The 17567-nt window shown below is 37.6% G+C and overlaps 1 protein-coding gene and 1 long non-coding RNA gene across 4 annotated transcripts in view; both read left to right on the forward strand.

Moving 5' to 3' along the window:
* Positions 1 to 17567, forward strand: part of PRKD1 (protein kinase D1) — a 358025-nt gene that overhangs the window by 324317 nt on the left and 16141 nt on the right. For all 3 annotated transcript variants that reach the window (XM_051822738.2, XM_051822739.2, XM_070053809.1), the window contains one exon: positions 681 to 948. In XM_051822738.2, coding sequence (XP_051678698.1) covers positions 681 to 948 — 268 coding nt within the window. The remainder of the gene's footprint in view (positions 1 to 680; positions 949 to 17567) is intronic.
* Positions 1897 to 7352, forward strand: LOC138844640 (uncharacterized). The gene is made up of 2 exons (XR_011380783.1): positions 1897 to 3184; positions 5656 to 7352. It is a non-coding gene; the product is annotated as an uncharacterized lncRNA (long non-coding RNA).

A 17567-nucleotide genomic window follows, 5' to 3' on the forward strand; every position in this document is an offset into this window, starting at 1 on the left:
AGGCAAAATGATCACAGATTTATTGATGACCAGGAGCAATCAGGTTTAAGCCTCGTTACAAGGCACCATCTGCGAGCAAAATCCTCGGTGATTTTACTTGAGTTCCGTAGATGCTGCCAGGTCTGTAATGTTGAGTACGATATTAAACTTCAGCTATGTCCTCAAGAACTAGGGCAACACTTTCTTCTTTTCCTCTGGTCAGATGATAGAACACAACCAGATCTGTCAACAGGGAGTCCTAAAGTGGCCAGACCAAGGTGGCTGACCTGCCTCACTTCCTTGACAGCTTCAGTTCCTGGCCACGTACTGACTGAGGATTCTTGTGGATGACCTAACACATTTCTTGCTTATCCTAATCCTTTACCTGTGACATAAGTCTGTCTCTCTCTTGCTTTGCAAAATGTTTTCCTGCCTGGTAAACTCTCTTACCCACTTCTAAATATACTTACTGTTACATTTGTCTTCTGGTTTTTAGGAAGAGGAGGAAAAATGCATAGTTTTATAATGATACTTAAACCACTGTCTTCAGACACATAAAATAGGAAATTTTTCCTTCTACCTTGTGAAGTCCATATCATTTTGTATACAGTAGTAGTGTTGTCTCTGGCAGACCTGAATTTAGACACGCACAGACACACCCTTGAGAACTTAGTGTTTCCGCAATACCCTTTTTGCTACAGGTAAAACTTTGTGATTTTGGTTTTGCCCGGATTATTGGAGAGAAGTCTTTCCGGAGGTCAGTTGTGGGTACCCCGGCGTACCTGGCTCCTGAGGTTCTGAGGAACAAGGGCTACAATCGCTCTCTAGACATGTGGTCTGTTGGGGTCATCATCTATGTAAGCCTGAGTGGCACGTTCCCCTTCAACGAGGATGAAGACATACATGACCAGATCCAGAATGCGGCTTTCATGTATCCACCCAATCCATGGAAGGAAATCTCTCCTGAAGGTAAGGTCTTCCATTCTCAAAGATAGTGGTGGAATCCTTAAGTGTTATCTTTTGTAGTTCATTGAGAATTGTTAAAGCAATAAATGCAAATTGTAAAATGCCCACTGGAGTAGAGGCACAAATTGACAGGGGTAGATTGAGAACTAATTGAAATGGAGATCAAAAAGGTCATTTGGTGGTATGTGTGTGTGTGTGCCTGGGTACTTCAATAAGGTCATAGAAAAAGAGCTAACATTTAATTCCATTTTTCCATGAATTGTTTAAAGTAACTCTTAATTACATTTTTTCCATGGATCTGTGTGCATGAAAAGTAGATACACTTGCGGGGCCAGTGCCGTGGCTCACTTGGGTAATCTTCCACCTGCGGCACCAGCATCCCATATAGGCGCCGGTTCTAGTCCCGATTGCTCCTCTTCCAGTCCAGCTCTCTGCTGTGGCCCGGGAAGGCAGTGAAGGATGGCCCAGGTGCTTGGGCCCCTGCACCCATGTGGGAGACCAGGAGGAAGCACCTGGCTCCTGGCTTCGGATCAGTGCAGCTCTGGCTGTAGCAGCCATTTGGGGGGTGAACCAACGGAAGGAAGACCTTTCTCTCTGCCTCTGTCTCTCTCTCTCATTGTCTAACTCTATCTGTCAAATTAATAAAAATAAAAAAGAAAAAGAAAAGTAGATACACTTGGAAATACATTTTAAAAAGTAAATGAAACAATTAAGGATAAGATGTTCATATTTGAGTATGTTTCTTTGAACTTAAAAATTGATGTAATGCTAATAAAGAGTCCTCCAAAAGGGCCTGCTTACCATGCACCTGGGCCCAGAGTAAGCACTTTTATACTATGACAAACATAGGGAAATTATGATTGATATTTTAGTCATCAGATTACATATATTACATGTATTAGTGTGCCATTTGCTTTGTGTGCCTGTAAGTTATTTATATTATTTCATTGGGTCATTTCCTTGGAATCTTTAAGCAGAATATGTCTGCTCCATATTGGAATATCCTTAGTAGTTCTCATGACTTCTTTAGGGTAGATTCCATTGATGGTGTTACATTATTTAGTTATATGCTTATTAATAAATATTTATTTTTCTTAAAGGGGAAATGACAAGAGTTCATTAGTGAACATAGTTTGGAGTTTATTTAATTGTCATAAAAATCCAATAAGATGAGTTTTACTATTTTAACTGTATTTCAAGTGGGAAAGCAAAAGCAAAAAAAAAAAAAAAATGACACCACAGATCCAAAATGGCAGAACTCCTGAGTGGTCAGGCTAGAGCTCACACCCAGCAGTCTGAGCACACATCCCTTCACCTCCGGCCTTGAGCCTCTCTAATGTACAAGCGATTTATAGTTCTCTGTTCATCCTAGTTGTTTATTCAGATTTTTACTGCTTAAAAGACTGGTACCTTCATTGATAAACATCCGTTATTTGATACCTGCTATTTCATATGTTCACGTAGAAATGGGAAAGAGTGTGTATAAACTGTCCAAGGCAATTTAAGTTCTTTGACTATTGTTGGTTTTAAATGCCAAGAGTTATCTATAATAGAGCTTTAAGTTACCATTAGCAACAGCCTTTAACATTCACTACTTACTTGTAAGTCATAGTTAGTTGGATATATCTTAAAGATATTTGTGACCTACAAAAGAACTATCATATATTACAGTGGAACAATTAAATATTTAGAATAATCCAACAAAGATAAAAAAGTTTATTTACTTTTCTTTTCCAAGAAACAGAAAAGATGGAATTATCAAAATAGCCTTGTTATTTATCTTAAGAAATATTACTTCTAAATGGAGATGACAATTATACTTCATCCCTGTAATCCAGAAACCCAATAAATAGCCTACTGCTCTTAACTAGGATTCAAATCTGGAATATCACTAAAGGCAGTCAGACACTTGCCTGTGATGATCTCTCTCTTTGAGACCAGAGACACAGATATCAATGGCTCTAGAAGGAGTTGTCAGGAAATCATAATATACACGCATCAGAGGTCATGTGAAAGTAGAAGGCAGAACATAACATGTACCTCAGATAACTTTAAAATTTACTTGGGGAAACGAGTTACAAGGATTTACAAGGATTGGAAAAATGATCAGTTTTTCATCAGATTGTTAGGGTAGGTATAAAAATCAAGATCTCCAAGGTCAGAGGATTTGACTAGTCAGAATTGCCTTTTGCAAGCAAGGTGTAACTTAGGCCAGTCACTGCAGATTGTAAAGAACAAGGTATATGGCATCAATAATCTCCCTATGCACCAGTCATGCGTTTCCAAGGCTATGGAAGCCCCTTGAGTTCTCCGACTCTTATCTTGTTTAGACAAGGTCATAGTCAAAGTGGAGGTTCTCTCCTCCCTTCAGAGAAAGGTACCTCCTTCTTTGAAGACCTGTTCTTTCCACTGGGATCTCACTCACAGAGATCTTTCATTTAGGTTTGGTTGGTTTTGGTGTTTTTTTTTGTTTTTGTTTTTGTTTTTTTTTTGCCAGAGTGTCTAGGTTTTCCATGCCTGAAATACTCTCATGGGCTTTTCAGCCAGATCCGAATGCCTTTAGGGCTGATTCTGAAGCCAGAGTGCTGTTTAGGACATCCGCCATTCTATGAGTCTGCTGAGTATCTCGCTTCCCATGTTGGATCACTCTCCCCTTTATTTATTCTATCAGTTAGTATTAGTAGGTACTAGACTTGTTTATGTGCTCCCTTTGACTCTTAGTCCTTTCATTATGATCAATTGTGAACTGAAATTGATCACTTGGACTAGTGAGATGGCATTAGTACATGCCACCTTGATGGGATTAAATTGGAGTCCCCTGGTATGTTTCTAACTCTACCATTTGGGGCAAGTCAGCTTGAGCATGTCCCAAATTGTACATCTCTTCCCTCTCTTATTCCCACTCTTATGTTTAACAGGGATCACATTTCAGTTAAATTTCAACACTTAAGAATAACTGTGTGATAATTACAGATTTAAACCAATCATATTAAGTAGAACAGACAAAAAAAACGACTAAGAGGGATAATGTTTTAACTTGTTCATTAACAGTCAGGGCTATGCTGATCAAGTCACCGTTTCTCATAGTGTCGATTTCACTTCAACAGGTTTCCTTTTTGGTGTTCAGTCAGTTGTCACCGATCAGGGAGAACATATGGTATTTGTCCCTTTGGGACTGGCTTATTTCATTCAGCATGATGTGTTCCAGATTCCTCCATTTTGTTGCAAATGACTGGATTTCGTTCTTTCTTACTGTGGTATAGTATTCTAAAGAGTACATATCCCATAATTTCTTTATCCAGTCTACCGTTGATGGGCATTTAGGTTGGTTCCAGGTCTTAGCTATTGTGAATTGTGCTGCAATAAACATTAGGGTGCAGACCGCTTTTTTGTTTGCCCATTTAAATTCCTTTGGGTAAATTCCAAGGAGTGAGATGGCTGGGTTGAATGGTAGGGTTATCTTCAGGTTTCTGAGGAATCTCCAGACTGACTTCCATAGTGGCTTGACCAGTTTGCATTCCCACCAACAGTGGGTTAGTGTCCCTTTTTCCCCACATCCTCGCCAGCATCTGTTGTTGGTAGATTTCTGAATGTGAGCCATTCTAACCAGGGTGAGGTGAAACCTCATTGTGGTTTTGATTTGCATTTCCCTGATTGCTAGTGACCTTGAACATTTTTTCATGTGCCTGTTGGCCATTTGGATTTCCTCTTTTGAAAAATGTCTATTGAGGTCCTTGGCCCATCTCTTAAGTGGGTTTTTGGTTTTGTCTTTGTGGAGTTTCTTGATCTCTTTGTAGATTCTGGTTATTAACCCTTTATCTGTTGCATAGTTTGCAAATATTTTTTCCCATTCTGTCGGTTGTCTCTTCACTCTCCTGACTGTTTCTTTTGCAGTACAGAAACTTCTCAATTTGGTGCAATCCCAATAGTTGATTTTGGCTTTGACTGCCTGTGCCTCCCGGGTCTTTTCCAAAAATTCTTTGTCTGTGCCAATATCTTGAAGGGTTTCTCCAATGTTCTCTAATAACTTGATGGTGTCAGGTCGTAGATTTAGGTCTTTAATCCATGTTGAGTGGATTTTTGTGTAAGGTGTAAGGTAGGGGTCTTGCTTCATGCTTCTGCACGTGGAAATCCAGTGATGCCATAAACAGGAGTGTCAATTTGTAAAGTCAGCAACAGGAGTCAACTGTGCACTTACTCCTCATGTAGGATCTCTGTCCTTAATGTGCTGTACATTGAGACTTAATGCTATAACGAGTACTCAAACAGTATATTTCACTTTATGTTTCTATGGGGGTGCAAACTGTTGAAATCTTTACTTAATGTATACTAAACTGATCTTCTGTAAAAAAAAAAAGAAGAAATTATCAATTCCCAACTTGACTCTCACTGGGATTAAACATGACAATAGGTCTGATCTGATTTCATCATCATTTAAAGAATCATCTATTATTTTTCACTTTATGTTTCTGTGTGGAAGCAAACTGTTGAAATCTTTACTTAATGTATGCTAAACTGATCTTCTGTATATAAAGAGAATCGAAAATGAATCTTGATGTGAATGGAAGGGGAGAGGGAGTGGGAAAGGGGAGGGTTGCGGGTGGGAGGGACGTTATGGGGGTGAAGCCATTGTAATCCATTAGCTGTACTTTGGAAATTTATATTCATTAAATAAAAGTTAAAAAAAAAGATAAAAAAAAAAAGAACAAGGTATAACGTGTTAGCAAGAGGAAATTGAGTATAATTCCAAAGACTAATTTTTATTTGGCCAGGAAGAATGCATTTCACTTAGTTATAGATATATGTAAGCACTAAAAATTCTGTATTAGTTGGACAAAATGATGTGGAGACCAATGCAGGTGGAAGATAAAAGCCGCACTTTTCCCGATGACTGAGTATCAATTTGAGAATTAACTGGTCCCCCTCATCCAGCCTCCTTCTGGCTCATTCTTACCTTTGAGACACAGGGGTAGTGTACTATTTCTTTATTGAAACTCTGGATGGCAAATGAGTTCTTTAACTGCTGTATATGTACAGAACTCATGCTTGAATATAGAGAAGGATCAATTAAATTATGTCATAATGTCAACTGAGGTCTCACCACGGCAGTTACTGGCCCACAGTCTGCTCCATCTCCTGCTGAAGACAAGTACTTCTCTGATTAAAGTTACAACAAGGTGAATACCAAATCATTTTAAGCATGGAGGAACTATCAGATATACACACAAAAGCTAGTATCTGGCCAAGGGTGATCACACTGATCAGTTTTTAGCCTCCTGCTACTTTATATCACCCTAAAAAATACAGAGAATCCAAGATACAGGATAACAGAAACCTGGGACCTCCGTTATTCTAATGAAAAGGTTAACAGGCAGCAGTCAAGCGGTTGGATGCATATCCCTGTCACCCATTCTAAGTTATCATCACTTCTTTAGGCTTCAGTTCCTCGTCTGTCAACTGAGGTTACAACGCCTGCCTTCATAAGGAAGCTGTAATAAAGACTGATTGAGATAAAGGGTATGAAAGCAGCTACAAAGGCAGGTTAGGGGTGAGTGAAGAATTTGGACAAGGATAAGGACAGGAGAACATTAAGCAGTCACCCTGCTGCTATGAATTAATAATATTTTGTTAGAAACCATATGCAAACTGATGTTTGGATTTCCCCAACATTCTCGAGACAAAGTGTTATTTGTATTTTTTTCTTGGCATGAGAAATCAAAAGAAAATGTTATAAAGTTTTCATTGGGTATGCAGACCTATCAGATAAAGTATTTCTTTTCTGTTAGTGTAGACATGGACTTGATACAATATAATCCTGTAAATTGGTGTGCTACAGTGGTGCTGCTTGATTCTCACAAGAATCCTCAGATAAGTAATTTGCTTTACTTTCTGCAAAGAGAGGAAGCACAAAGACATAGTGACTTGCCTAAGGTCACATCGACCTTGAAATCAAGGGCTTAGACTTGAAATCATCTGTTTTGTCTTCATTCTGTATACTTTGTTGTATGCCAAATGGTACTTATTTCTGATGGTTTGACATTTAGGAATCTATAGAAATATTTTATACTCATTATTTTTGCTATCATAATATAATAAGCTAAGTACTAACTTTCTGGAGCTAGGCTTACCAGTGAATTAATCAAGACTCCTGTTTATAAATAACAGAAACCTATCCTAATTAGGTTAGGAAAGTAGGGTAATTTATTGACTCACACGAGTGGAAAGTCCAGAAGTTAAGGCTCGGAGTCAGCTGCATCCTGCAGTTCAAGAGGTGTGCTTCTCTTGTGATGACTTCCCTCTTGCGGATTCCTCCCATGGTGCTAAATGGTCCTCCGACAGCTCCAGGTTTATGTACTTCTGGTGGGAGCAGGGAAGTTCCTTCAGGGAAAATGCGCTCTAGACTAAAAGCAAATACAAAGACGTTAACAGATGTCCATTATATAAATAGATACATATTTTTCTTGTAAATCAAGGTATAATTTGAAAAATGAGAAAACATTTGAGGAAAATTTAACTCTCAAATGTTGCAAGTGAAATAGAGATAGTAACTTTTAATTTGGAAAGAAAAAATATTAATAGTTAACAAACAATCTACTCCATAGCAAAGCACTACTTTGAACTCTCTGTGTATTTTATTGCTCCCAAGTTTTGACTAAACACTACCTGCTGTTTCGTTTTAAAGGGAAGGTTATCAGGCATGGAGAGTTTAGTGGCTGCCTAGATGGGGCCAGGGTGCAAATACTTTGAGCCATGCCCAGGGTAGATGCTCTTATCCAGTGTGTCTACAGCCTTATGATTATCATTCCAGTGGATTTACCTATTCTGACACATTAATTCCTTTTAAACGTTTCACTAACTTAGAGCAGAGAGGAACACAATTTTAAATACTACTAAAAATACTGGAAACAGGATCATTCTGTGATAGAGAACTGAGCTGAGAGCTATTTAGTTTCTCATTGACCTCTTCCTTATCCATGTCACTTACTCTCTTTGGTGTCAGTTTTCTTTGCAGAAAGATAGTTAAAATATTTCCTTTAACATGGGTTATTTTCAGTAGGAAAGGAGATTTGGCTAGAAATCACTTAGCACAGTGATTAGCATAACTCCATTAGTTTAAATATCTTGATCACTATTTCCCTGTTACTTTACAGTCTGTCTGTCCATCTGTATGAATGTCTGCATTTAGTTTTGTGTATGTATCTACAGATAGCTGTATGAAACTACAGTTATATTTAAAGTTACATAACTAAATTCATTTATAAATTTAATTATAATTAATAGAATATAATGTAAAGTTATTTGAGAGAACTGCAAAAATTTCATGGAAAAATTTAAAATAGATTTATTTTTGTTGCAAAAATATTAGAAACCATGCATTTTTTAATAATGTGTAAAATTCATTAACTTTTGGAGGATCCCCCATATGCATGGATTTCAAAATGCTTTACACAAAAATAAACATTTTTTGTTCCATTTCCCATGAACTTTTTGATGTTACTTGTGCATTGAGTGACATATACTCTTGTGTACAATATGTGACCAAAAAAGCATATGTACGTATATTTACCTATACACATATAACTATATAAGAATTCATGTATAAAAATAAAACAGCCCTGAATGAATCATATGATCAAAAATGATTGTATGAGGCCGGCGCAGCGGCTCACTAGGCTAATCCTCCACCTGCGGCACCAGCACCCCAGGTTCTAGTCCCAGTTGGGGCGCCGGATTCTGTCCCAGTTGCTCCTCTTCCAGTCCAGCTCTCTGCTCAGGCCCTGGAAGGCAGTGGAGGATGGCCCAAGTGCTTGGGTCCTGCACCTGCATGGGAGACCAGGAGGAAGCACCTGGCTCCTGGCTTTGGATCGGCACAGCTCGCTGGCCATAGCGTCATTTGGGGTCATAAACCAATGGAAGGAAGACCTTTCTCTCTGTCTCTCTCTCTCTCTCACTGTCTAACTCTGCCTGTACAAAAAAAAAAAAAAAAAAAAAAAAAGATCGTATGAAACTCTAGCTCATCATGTGATGAGTGTTTGGGAGCACATCAGTTAATACCAAGGCTGTGCTGGTTTCCCACTATGATTCATTTCATCATTGTGATGATATGAATGGAATTTTGTCATGTATGTCCATAACTACCCTTTAGTAATTAGGCGTGCCTCACTCTCACGTACAGCTTTATTTCATATCAGATTGGGCTTAGCACCAAGCACATCCATCCTATAACCTTATTTGGTTCCTTGAAAAGATTTGTGTGCTTATTTTAAAATAGTCACTTGATTTGACAAATATACTTTATCTATGGAAAGTTACCTACCTCTTTATTTATTCCAAACTTTATCTATAGCCTGTTACCTCTTGGTCATGTATTAGATAAAAACATAAAACTAAGGAAATTTTGACTTACTTGATCCTTTACCAGTATGTTCTTCCCTCTATTGCATTTTTAAAAATTCCCAAAGACGTGATAGATCCAGGTCTCTTCCTCTATGTTTGTCACAGCTGATACATCATATGGGTAGTACCAAAAGTTGACATAAAAGTAGAAAATTGCAAGCAAGGCTTAGTCTATGGTTTAAGAAGTAAACCAGGGTGTAAAACAAATGGGAAATGAACAAACTAGCTAATCATTGAGTCAAGAATATCAGTAAAGCAGGGGTTTCCTGACAAGTTCAAAATGACCCTCTTTGCCTATTATTTTATGACTTATTTTAGCAAAAACAAGTCATGTTTAGCTCTATATCTATAGCAGGCATGTTTTTACCTTTCACATGTCAACAGTTAACCAGAAGTGCTAACTGAAAATGAGAATTCCCAGGCTTTCTCCCTTAAACTGCCATCCTGCACTGGGAATATAATTTGGTAGATCAGCCTTCTTAGAACGTCCCTCCATGGACATAGTGGGTAAAGCTACTGCTGGGACACTGGCATCCCATATGGACAACAGTTTGTGTCTGGAAAAAGCAGTAGAAGATGGCCCAAGTGTTTAGGCCCCCGCCACCCGCATGAGAGACCCAGATGAAGCTCCTGGCTCCTGACTTTGGCCAGGCTCAGCTTTGTGATTGGTGTGGCCACATCGGGGAGTGATCCAGTGAATGGAAGATCGATCTCTCCCTCTTTCTCTCTCTCTCTCTGTTTCTCCCCCTCTCTCTCTGTAACTCTATCAAATAAATAATAAATAAATCTTAAATAAAAATGTTCCTCTAGAGTACAGAGCCCCTAAGACATGAGACCTGACATTGCTCTAAAAATATTTTGAATTGTTTCTAATATTTAAGTGCAGAAACATAAGATTTCCATAAAATTACTTTTTTGCATATACATCATCTTCTTTATCAGATATATAACATTAGGACATATAATTTGTTAGTGTTTTTTCTTAAGATGAAAGAAGAAAACCGAAACCTATAAACTCTAGGGCAGTACAAAAAGTTGTATAATAAAGAAACAACTAAGGATTGTGTTGAATGTTTAGATTGCTTTAGGTAGTATAGACATTTTAATAATATTGATTCTTCAGACCCATGAGCAAGGAATATCTTCCATTTTTTTTGGATCTTTGATAATTTCTTTCATCAATGCTTGATGATTTTCAGTGTAGAGATCTTTCCTTTCTTTGGTTAAATTTATTTCTTTGGAGCCAGCACCATGACTCACTTGGTTAATCCTCAACCTGCGGCACCGGCATCCCATATGGGTGCCGAGTTCTAGTCCCGGTTGCTCCTCTTCCAGTCCAGCTCTCTGCTGTGGCCCAGGAAGGCAGTGGGGAATGGCCCAAGTGCTTGGGCCCTGCACCTGCATGGGAGACCAGGAGGAAGCACCTGGCTCCTGGCTTTGGATCGGTGCAGCGCCAGCCATAGCTGCTATTTGGGGGCGTAAACCAACGGAAGGAAGACCTTTCTCTTTGTATCTCTCTCTCTCACTGTCTATAACTCTACCTGTCAAATTAAAAAAAAAAAAAAAAAAGTGTCCTGTGGGCTGGCATTGCAGTCGCAGTATAGCAGGTAAAGCCATCACCAGTTATGCTGTCCCCACTATGGGCACTGCTTCCTGTTTCAGCTATTCCAATTCTGATCTAGCACCCTGCTAATGCTCCTGGGAAAGCAGCAGCAGATGGCCCAAGTGCTTAGGCCCCTGTAACCATGTGGGAGACCTGAAAGAAGCTCCTGGCTTTGACCTGGCCCAGCCCTGGGGAATGAACTAGTGGATGGAGGATCTGTTTTTTCCTTTCTCTATGTAACACTGTCTTTCAAATAAATAAATCCTTAAAAGTAAAAGAAAGGAAAAAAGTTGTGCTCCATACCAGATCTTTATTCTTTCCTAACATCTATCATTCCATCATTCCTAAATAATCGGAATGTGAATAACACAGTGAAACAAGGAATAGTTTTTTTTTTTTTAATGTGTAGTTTTTGCTTTTCAGCATCACAAAAATACTGTTTGTGTAGAGGGTGATCATTATTCTGTTTATCTTTTTAAAAAAATTTTTTGTAGTTGGGGACCAATTGCATGGGAGACCAGGAAGAAGCACCTGGCTCCTAGCTTCAGATCGGCGTAGCGCCGGCTGTAGTGGCCATTTGGGGAGTGAACCAATGGAAGGAAGACCTTTCTCTCTGTCTCTCTCTCACTGTCTATAACTTTACCTGTGAAATAAAAAAAAAAATATTTATAAATATTTGATTTTTCTATGTTCCAATTGTGAATAGGATTTCTTTCTTGATTCTCTTTTTGTGAGTTCATCATTAGCATACAAAAAAGCCATTGTTTCTTGCATGCTTACTTTGTAATCACCAACTTTACAATTTAGCAATTCTAACAGCTTGTTAGTGGAATGTCCAGGTTCTTCCATGTATGGACATCATGTTATCTGCATGATAATATGACTTCCTGTGTTCCAATTTTGATGTGCTTTGTTGCTTTCTCCTCCCTAATTGCTCTCACTGAAACTTCCAGTACTGTATTTAATAAGAGTAGCAAAAGTGGACTCTCTTATATTGTTCCAGATCTGAGGGGGGATGCTTTCAACTTTTCTTCATTCAATATGATATTGGCTATTGGTTTGTCATATATTGCCTTTATAATTTTATGTTTTGTTCCTTCTATACCTAATTTGTGGAGTTTTTATCATGAAGGAGTGTTGAATCTTATCAAATACTTTCTCTGCATCTATTGAGGTAACAATATAGTTTTTGTTCTTCAGTCTATTGATGTGGTTTATGACATTTATTTATTTGCAAATGTTGAACCACATTGCATTTCTGGGATAAATCCCACCTGGTCATGATATATGATCTTTTGATGTGGTTTTGGATTTGATCTGCTAGTATTTTTTCAAGAATCTTTGCATCTATGTTCATTAAGGATATAGGTCTGTTGTTTTCTTTTCGTGTCATGTCTTTGGTTTTGGTGTCAAAATAGTGCTGGCCTCATAGAAAGTGTTTGGAAGAATTCCATCCTGTTCAATATTTCAGAACAGTTTGAGAACTGGTGTTACTTCCTCTTTGAATGTTTTGTAGAATTCAGTAGTGAAGCCAACAGAATTGTTTCTAATGCTTGAATTCTTTGTGTATAGATTCAGAGCTGGATCTACATAGATTGTAGAGGATATGAGGTATAACATAAAGGTTATCAGATATAATTAAAATAAATTACTCTACATGTTACTTATTAACTTTAAATTCTAGGTAAACTTTAAACAACATGTCTGAATTGCAATTATACAAAAGAGTATTAAGTAATAATTCTTCTACTACACTAGAAATAGGGTCACAAAGAAGAGGGGAAGTGAAGTGTAAAGCCTTAACTCCCAGAGTTCGTAAAAGGAGTCTCCTTAAGTGAGCAGATGAAAGAAAATACATTCACACATATAATTTAATATACAATTTAATCATGAAAGTAAAAAATTTAGCTTGCATGTTATATGTATTACCTCTATATGTTATATCCATATTTCTAGATGTGTATCTCTTAAGTTTTCATTTTGTATGTCAGGTGGCCAGTATTTAATATATCTAAAATAATTAGCAGAAAGTGGAGCACAGTAAAATAGAGGAAACTGTAATGAAGTGAGTCATCAGCTGTAATGGACTGAATCACTTCTTATAAAAACTGGTCCTTCTCAAACTGTCAGTAATAAAGGAACAGTTTATTTTAATGTCTAGAAATATGGGCCAGTACTTTGTAAAATATAATTAAAAAGGGGACAGCAATGCCAAGTATCTATAAAAGTTTCCAGATACTTAGTCTCACTTTCCATCCTTATCTCATAATAGACTGTAATTACCATGCACAGACTGGACTGAGCCATGGACAACACTTTGAGTAGCACTGACCCTGAGTTAGTGAATTAAGCAAAAAAAAAGATAACACATTTATTATTTAGTACTATAAAAGTAATCAGAGAAAACTTTTAAACATTTTTAATCCTGGTAATCTCTGGATAGTAGATTGAATAATGAGTTGGGAGATTTTTATTTTTCATTTTGAACTCTGCTTTACTAATTTAAATTTTTTAGCAGGTGCATATGTTAACTTTTGTAAAAAATAAAGAAAAAATATATGGCATAATACAGTGACCCGGGAGCAAGTAAATTACCTAATTTTGTATAATTACAGTTCTATATAAATATTATATATATATACAGTTCTGTATAAATATTATATATATACAGTTCTGTATAAATATTAGTTGCTATATAAATACAGTCTGTATAAATATTAGTTGCCTAATATTTAAGATAAACTACATATCTATATAAAACACTTCCATATAAATACTATTCACTGAAGAATTACAGGATTACATTTCCTTTTTTTATAACACCAGTTACTGCAGTGTGACTGAACAGATGAAGAGAATGTCGTTCATCTTAAGCCTCTAAACCTATCAAGTCAACACAAAGGAGAATTTTCAAGTGTGAAAGTCAAATGCATTCTTTATATGCCTTCATTTACCCAAAACCATAACATATTCAAACTCTTTTTCAAGTATGATTTGATTATACAACTTTGTTTTCCCTAGGGTTTGTCCTCAGAGAGAGAGGCAGGTAGCGAGAGAGGAGTACTGTGTAGTTGAAGTGAGATAAAATTTGCTTCAATGCAAGTTGTTGCAGTAGGAGAAGATGACAAAACAGCTGAGATGGATGGGAAAGTGTTAGCCTGACAGTACATTCCCTTGTCAGGTTGAATTGATGTGCTTAATTAGAAATATATGGAAAATATAAGGAAAGTTAGTAACGGTCGGTCCATCAGGATCAACGGAAAATTACCGTTTTTTTGTTCTAAGTTTTGCTATTCTTTTATATGCCATTAGGGTGACAAGTAGGCAGTAGTCAACACAGGGACAGCCTCGGAAATTGTCTCAGGACAAACCCTGACCCATGCAAACAGATCGTTGTCTGTGTTTGCAGGTGGCATCTGAAGCAGCACCTCTCCCCAGGTCTCCTACGTTGTTGTCACTGCTCAGCTTCAGAGCCACGTGGTTCGTTGGTAATATGAAGACTTAAGATCAGACAGGAAGCCATGACATACCATGTATAAAAGGGGAAAAAAGGAAATTTTTGCATTAATCCTAAAGGTTGATTTTTGCTAAATCAGTTATCACATTGTGGTGGTACAGCAGTGATGTGTGTTTCTCCCTTCTGGGTGCTCTGACACTGAAATATATATGCCTCTTCTTTCCCTGATAAACACAGCCTAAAGTAATCCTTCAGTTGGCCTCAGGCCTTGCCTGCCCAGTATAGAATATATAATATTTTGAAACATAGAATTTCTATAATAATGTGCCATTAAATTTATAAAGTATCTAAATTTTATTTTACAATTTTTGCCGTTCAACTTCTTGAATTCAAATAAAATTGGTCACAGGTATTTCCCACCAGAAGTTAGAGATTGAAAATATAGCCAGAACAAACACAAAGCAAACTAAATAAAAGCCTAGGACCATTACTACATGGTATGTTTTCAGAATTCAACAATGTTCCAGAACGCTAAGCACTTAATTTGAAAGTAGCACTTTGCCATGAAAAGGAACCAGCTGTAGGTCCCTCTTTCACTACATATTGTTCAAAACAAAAAATAACCCCATTGAAAATAAACTTCGGGGAGATGAGATCCAGAAATCCAATGATATGAGAAACAAAAGAAAGACAATTGTCATTTTTATCATTAAACTGTGTTTGTAACAGTTTAGAGTCTTGCAGATCCAGCATGCCTCCTGAATATTAATGAATAGATTGATTTGTCAACATATTAACACCACTGTCAGACATAACAGCACGGAGGAGAGGAGAGGGGACTAGCCAGTGAACAGCTCAGAAATTCTGAGTACCAGGAAATTTAATCATGATTGATAAAGTAATGATTTATGTGGGTCAGAACCTCCACAGGGCCTTAATATTTTAAACAGTCTCAACTTAAAATTCTGGAATTAACTGTGTTTAATTTAAAAAGAAAAAGGGGGGAGGGAGCAATGCTGTGACATAGCTGGTTAAGCCACTGCCTGCAATGCCAGCATCCCACATGGTCTCTGGCTTACATCCAGGCTGCTCCACTCCGATACAGCTCCCTGCTAATGCACCTGGGAAAGCAGCAGATAATGGTCCAAGTGCTTGGACTCTTGCATCCATGTTGGAGACCCAGAAAAAGCTCCTGGCTCCTGTCTGTGGTCTGGGCCAGCCCTGGCCATTTTCAGGCATTTGGGGAGTGAAACAGCAGACAGAAGACTTCTCTTTGGCTGCCTCAGCCTCTGTCTCTTCCCCTCTGTAACTCCACCTTTCAAATAAATAAATAAATCAAAAAAGAAAAAAGGAATATTCTTTGTGGAATGGCTGGTTTGAATACTGGCTACTCTGCCTCCAGTCCAGCTTTTCTGCTAATACCTCTGGCAGATAGCAGCTGATACCAACCTACTTGGGTTCCTGCCACCCACCTGGGAGACCTGGATGTGTTTCAGGCTTCTGACTTCTGCTGGACCTGGCTGTTACAGGCATTTGAGGAGTGAATCAGTGGATGGAAGGTCTCTCCCTGTCTCTCCTCCCTCATTTCTGTCACTCTGCCTTTCAAATAAATACTTTAAAATATATTCTTTTTATTCAGTAAAAAAGAATTTTATAATTGTCATCCAAGAGCATACAATAATTTGAAAAAATATCTACCAGTATAGTGAACTTTTTAATGTGCATATGTGTATATAAATATCTCATAATTCAATAAAGTAGTTTGTAAAAATATGTCCCAGTGCCTAAAGAATAATTTATTTTGATAGCCAGTATATAGATGTAATTAATGGGATTTTTTTCAAGCAAATGATAAATTGTGAGTGAAACTGCTCATAAGTTTTAGCCAAATTGGATTATAAATGCTCAAAAATTAACTAGCTATTTGCCTCTCAAATTGAAATATGTCCTATGTATTCCATTTACATGGTTAAAGTTTCATTTCTAAATGAATATCAGTTCAGTTGAAATTTAGAAATGTGGCAAATGTGGAAAATGTCTGAGTAGAAGATAAACAGAAGTTACCTATTTGGTAAAATTGCTTTCTTTTACAGTAACAAAACAGAAGGATATTTCAAGATATCTAATACCTCAACTGCTCCCCAGTGCCAATCCATGGAGCAATTTTCCAGAATAGTATTAACATGCTCCAGTGATGGAAAATATACAAATTCATGAGGAATCCAGTTTCTTCTTAATCCAACCCTAACACAGTGAGCAAAAATACCTGTGTTTCTGCTTCTGGTAGAAGCAGCTCACTCTCTTTACCAAATACAGGCTTATCTCATAGTCTTGCAAGTAGATGTTATGTCTCCCCTAGTTTTCTCTTTTCTGGGCAGTTTTTCCTTCAACCTCCTGTTCATTCTGGTCCAAATACCTACAAATTCTCTGGATTCTTTTTAACTCAAACCTCAAAATTCATCTGACTCCAGATTCGATGGGTCTAAGAGTCAAGTAAAGCTACGATCTCTCTCATTATGAAAAAACAGAAGTTTCAGCATGGCATAAAATAACATTTAATTTGGGAATAATAAGTTTACTCCAATTGAGTTTTCTATGGATTTAAATCCAGAATTCTTTCTTATATGTGTACTTGTTGCTGATTAGTCAGATTTTCTAATTCTGTACTTAGATCTTTGTGGGGAGAAAGAGAGCAGCTGCAACAGTGGGATATAAATAGAAGACTCTAAATGTTGCCTCACCAGGTTGGCCCACTGTTCCAGCCTCTGGTTACTTGGGATTTTAGTTACTTAATTGAACATGTTTGCTCTTTCTATTGGCATATTCTGTGCAGAAGTTTATCCGGAAACCCTTCTGTATCTATTCTATCATGGAGTGCCTGGGTCTAGATTCTTGCCTTCAATACAAGATGGAATTCAAGGATGAGACATAGGTAAAGGTCCACAAAGAAGCAAGATTGATTTGCCTGCAAAGTGAAAGTACACATTCAGGAAGGAGTGGGTGTGATCAAGAGAGAGCTGCATTCAACAAGCTTCAGGGCCATATTTTTATATGATCTGGAGAATAGAGGTTTGTGTCTGGGACAGAGCTTAATGGGATATTCAAAGAGGACAGAGTTTGGGTTGGGCTTGACTACCTCCCATTTCCTTGCCCTTTTTCGAAAAT

The sequence above is a fragment of the Oryctolagus cuniculus genome, chromosome 12 (genome assembly GCF_964237555.1).
Source record: "Oryctolagus cuniculus chromosome 12, mOryCun1.1, whole genome shotgun sequence".
NCBI classification, from domain to species: Eukaryota; Metazoa; Chordata; class Mammalia; order Lagomorpha; family Leporidae; genus Oryctolagus; species Oryctolagus cuniculus.